Genomic DNA, 5,091 nt, shown 5'->3' on the forward strand with positions numbered 1-5,091 from the left:
AAGACCCTGAGATTCCGAAAGACGTCTGAATCTCAGAAGGAAAAGAGAGTAAGTTGACAGATTTAGTAATACTTAGGAATAGTTAGCTGAAGGGGAGAAAGCCAATTTGTTCAGAGCTGTATTTTAAAGATCACAGTAATTACAGCCGTCCACTTGACATGCAAAAATTTTTCTACTTTCTATGCCATGTGTATACATTTTTATATGTTCAAATATTGTAACGTCTCATCAGGCAGGTATGGACACTTTTTTTTCCCAAAACCAGGTTGGCTGTTGATATTTTTTTTTTTTTTTTCATGTCAAAAACAACCTTTATTACTTGTCTTTTAAAGGCTCTTATGGTTTCTATGCTTTCTTGCCAGATGCCTTTGGAGCAGGCGCTTTCTGGGCTGGAGCTTTCTGACCTTTCTGAGCCTTTGGAGGTGCTGCCTTCTGGCCTGCAGCTTTTGGGGCAGGAACCTTCTGGGTTGGAGCCTTCTTGCCCGCAGCAGCCATCTTTTTGGCTGGAACCTTCGCAGCAGCTGCTGCAGCTGCACCCTTAGTAGCCAGTGCTTTTTTAGGAGAAGCTTTCAGGAGAGCTGCTTTCTGTAGCTTCCGAACTTCAAGCTTGATTATTCTGTTCCTCATTTTCTTTGCCTTCATGACTTTATAACGATCAAAATCAGTCATCTTAGCTTTCCTTTCTCTGGCTTCAATCTTCTTGGCCCATCTCGTGGCTGCCCATTTTGTATTGATATCTGCCTTCTCCCAGGCTTGTCGGACATACTTCTGGCGGGCACTGTGAGGGAATTTGAGGATGAAGTCAGTGAGCTGCATGCACTTGAAAGGCATAGCCTGTCTCCTCACCTGAGTGCAAGGTCCGTCAACCAAAGCCCTGTTCTGGTCAATAACATCTACAATTGCGACCAGCTTCCCGGCATGAGGCCCAAAGGAGACGTAGGCCACCCGGCCAACCTCCACGAAACGCCTGAACACCATGTTGGCGGCGTTGGGCGAGAAGGCGGCTGTTGATATTTTTATTCCCAGATTCCACAAAAGTTCACCTGACATTTTCATTATCTATTAATACGATGTATTACATCATTTATTTGGCTTTCCATTTTGTTTAGGGGTGAATAATCATTTTCATGTAAGAAACTTGACAATTTCTTATTCGGATTATAAAAGGGAATGAGCACTTCTTTAAAAAGTCCTCCTTTATTCGAGATAGAATATCACATTGGTTTAGAACCTGGACTGGAACAGCAAATTAAGACCTACATTCAGGTCTTCATTCTACCCTAATTGGATGTTTTTAATATCTCTAGGCCTCAGGAACCACATTATGAAATGAGCACAAATATGGAATCTAAATCAGTCACCTCTTGAGCATGACTCATGGCGTAATTGGAATAATAAGGGTTTGTAGATATCAATTTTTTTTTACTTAGTTTAGGTGACTATTTATATTAGATTATCACTTAAACTTTTGAGTAAAAATAGAGAATGTTTCCTTTTACTTTCTATTTTACTTTCAAAATATTCCAGGATGGTGACACAAAATAAAATATTTAGCATCTTGGACCCAAAAGACATGAAAATTACCCCAACTCTTTATTTCACTTACTCATAAAGATAATTCAGAGATACAAGGGTGGAGTTTGCAACTAGTGAAAGGACAGTTTAATAAATAGACAAAACTAGATACATTAAAGAAACAAAATCAAATTTTGAAAACGTGTATGTTCAACTTGTTAAATAATGTAAACTGAAAAAACACATGAACTCTATTTGTAAAAATCATTTTAAAACCCGAAATGCAGGAGTCACAGGCATTTAGAATAATTATACCATTACAGGATTAGGGAGATCTGTGGGGAACGTTTAAAAAATTCAACAGCAACAACAAAAGCAATCCAAGAACTTATGAAATTCTCTGTCGTTTGTACTGGATGTTAAAAAAGTACTATTATATGTGATGTATGACATCATCGTGATTCCAGAGATGCTGTGCTAAAATGGAGATGAAAGTTTGAATTTGATAAGAAAAACATATTATACAATAATGAAAACAATGACTTTTATCTGAGAAATATAGTTCTTCTGCATAAGAGTGAGGTAATGTCTATGAATTTCCTCTATTTGAAAAGGGGGATAAAGTGCAACAAGGTTGGGATTGTTCCATATCCTTCAGATACATTGTAACTGGTTAAAAGGTAGGTTTCTCCAAGAATGGAAGACATACCTTATAAACTAGCAAACTCATAATCCCTCTAAATCCTTATGTAAAACTTAAATTCCTATTTATTTGTGCTGTTGTGGAAATAAGTCTTGAAAATTCCTAACCTCTCTTTTAATAATATAATTTTGTGATTTTATGCCTAGACCAATGGCTTTTCACTAAAGGGTATATGTTAATTTGGATTTAACATATAATCATGCTTTTAAAAAGTATGATTTTACAGACAGCTAAACAATTAATATAAGCAGATTAGTTAATGTGATTTTGGAATTAAGCATTTAAAAAAGTTCATATTCTTATGAAATGCTAGCGTTATTCTTGGCTCATAAACTAAATTTTTATATGAAGTAGGTGTTGCATAGGTTGCAGAGTGATCCAAGGGCCTTTTTCACTCCACTTTTCCGTGCACTGTATGCTTTGGGTACCATGCTTGGTGTCCTTATGGTAGTGGATTGCTGCAGAGATATACAGAGCATCATTGTTTTTCCTTAAAGACCTGACACATTCTAATAGTATTTTCTGATGTTCTCCCAGAAAAAATAAGGAAACTTTTTCCCCAGAAGATGCAAATATGTTTCTCCTCATATATCATTGGCCCAAGGAGACCAAATGTCTTTTTGAGTAAATATTGAAACGAGGGTTAAGAAACTATCCTGGTGCAATTTATCACACTTTAGTACTAGACATGGACCTGAGGCCATATTATCTTAAAACCCATGTGACACATGGAAAAAGTGGATATCTGGATAAACCAAGATTCTGCTTGGAGGGAAGAAGGGGAAAGAGAAAGATTGATCTGGGGGAAGCAAAAAACAATTCATACAATTATACACCAAAAATGTTAGTTTGTTAAAATAATGCCTTTGATGTAAACAAACCATTTACTCCACTAATGAGATACAATTATTATAAGAAATTTTAATGTAAAATATTATAATGGAGAAAGATAGATATTATATAATCTCACTTAAATGTGGAACTGAAAAAAATGTGGAACTGACTCATAGACACAGAGAATGGATTGGTGGTTGCCAGAAGTGGGGGTGGGGGTGAAATGGGTGAATGTGGTCCAAAAGATATAAACTTCTGGTTATGAGATAAATAGGTTCTGGAAAAGTAATGTGTAGCATGGTCGCTATAGTTCACAATGCTGCATATTTGAAAGTTGTTTAAAAAAAGTAGATCTTAAAAATTTTCATCTCAAGAAATAAAACTTATAACTATATGAGGTGATGGATATTAACCAAACTTATTGTGGTGATCATTTTGCGATATACACATATATCAAATCAGTATGTTGTGTACCTTAAACTAATACATAGTTACATGTCAATTATATTTCAGTGAAATTGGAAAGAAATTTAAAATAAATGTAATTCATTTAAATTAAGAGTGTTATTCATACTCATTAAATACTTCAAAATTTTATAAAATGGCTAATTTTATATAGCTAAATTAGTAGTGGCCATTATGATCTTTTAATTATGAAGATCTCCATAAATCTCCACTAAGTCTTCTAACATATTATATATATCACATTAAATTATACAGAAAGCCATGCCCTCAGCAAAAATGGGAGAGATGGAATCTTATGAACTTTGATGTATGGTAAGTTGAAAAATAAAATTTATTTTTAACAGAGGAAAACAAACAAACAAACTCTTGTGGTCATGCGGCAAGTCTCATGGAGAGCAAGAAAATCAAAACAAAACCAAAACAACAAAATTAATAGACAAAAGCAAGTAAGCAAACGAACAAAAAGCTTCTTGGGAGAAAGAAATCACCAGGAAGTAAATGGGTGGGCAGACACCAATGGGACAGCCTTGGGAGGTGATTTTTCTGACAGAGAAGCAGCCATGGGGGAGGCTGCAGATGAATTGTGGGGAAGATGAAAGAAAAGGGAAAAAGAGAAGTTCAAGAAGATCTCAAAGGACAAGATGTGGACAAAGGCTTTCAGGTAAATAAACCTTAAGTGTACTTAAATTACTTAAATGTAAAAATGGTCTTAACTGTAGATCTAACCCCCAAATGCAGCAAAGATAAAGGTGAGAAAAATCACATCAAAATGTTTTACATATTTTTACAATAAATAATGCCACTGAAATGATCATAGGGGATCAAGATGGGTTACGGGAAAGAAGAATAAACCTATTCATTGTATAGGCTGTGGGTAGAGGTCAAAGAAACCTTTACCACAGACATGCTGGTAATAAAAGATTAAATAAGGAAACAGTGTGGCAAGGGCACGAAAAAGGTAAAAGGGCAAAGGTAACTACTAGAAAAATACTATGAACTTTTTAAGATTCTAAAACAATTTATAAAGAACAAAGACAATAGATGACATAAACACAGCCAGCATGATATCCGTAGAATAACAAGAGAACAGATCTCAAACTGTCTTATCAATAAATGCAAATATTAACCAACTTGTTTAGAGACCATTTTCAATTTTTCTTACAAAGAAAGACCTTGTTGTATTTTGCATTGGAAGCACACAGGTTTAGCAAAAGATAATTCAAATGACTAAAAATAAACATGGTCGAAGTCATCCCAGATAAATCGAAGAAAAAAAAAAAAAGAAAGCAGGGTTTGTGATATTAATATCAAACAAAGTGAAATGCAGGGCCAAAATCATTGAAAGAGCCAAGAAAAGATATGTTTTAATGTTGAAGCCACAATTTACAATAAAGTTATAAGCAGGAATATACAACAGCCACATAACACAACTTCTTTAAAAATCAGAAATGGCAGTAGATTCAAGGAGCTATAAAATGAAATGTACAAATAAAAAGACCTTAAAAATACAGATACTAAGCCACCAGTGTCAGCATGAAGCAGATATAATTCACAAACTTTTTTAAAAGATAGAA

At 34.7% G+C, this 5,091-nt stretch overlaps 1 protein-coding gene across 1 annotated transcript; it reads right to left on the reverse strand.

Moving 5' to 3' along the window:
• Window positions 1–336: 336 nt before the first annotated feature.
• On the reverse strand, window positions 337–998 carry LOC101675539 (60S ribosomal protein L14-like). Its single transcript, XM_045082024.1, has one exon. The coding sequence runs from the start codon at window positions 976–978 to the stop codon at window positions 346–348; it is 633 nt and encodes a 210-aa protein (XP_044937959.1). The 5' UTR covers window positions 979–998; the 3' UTR covers window positions 337–345.
• Between the last annotated feature and the right edge of the window lie 4,093 nt (window positions 999–5,091).

Source organism: Mustela putorius, unplaced genomic scaffold (assembly GCF_011764305.1).
Source record: "Mustela putorius furo isolate JIRA1106 unplaced genomic scaffold, ASM1176430v1.1 tig00000589_pilon_pilon_pilon, whole genome shotgun sequence".
In the NCBI taxonomy this organism is placed as follows: domain Eukaryota; kingdom Metazoa; phylum Chordata; class Mammalia; order Carnivora; family Mustelidae; genus Mustela; species Mustela putorius.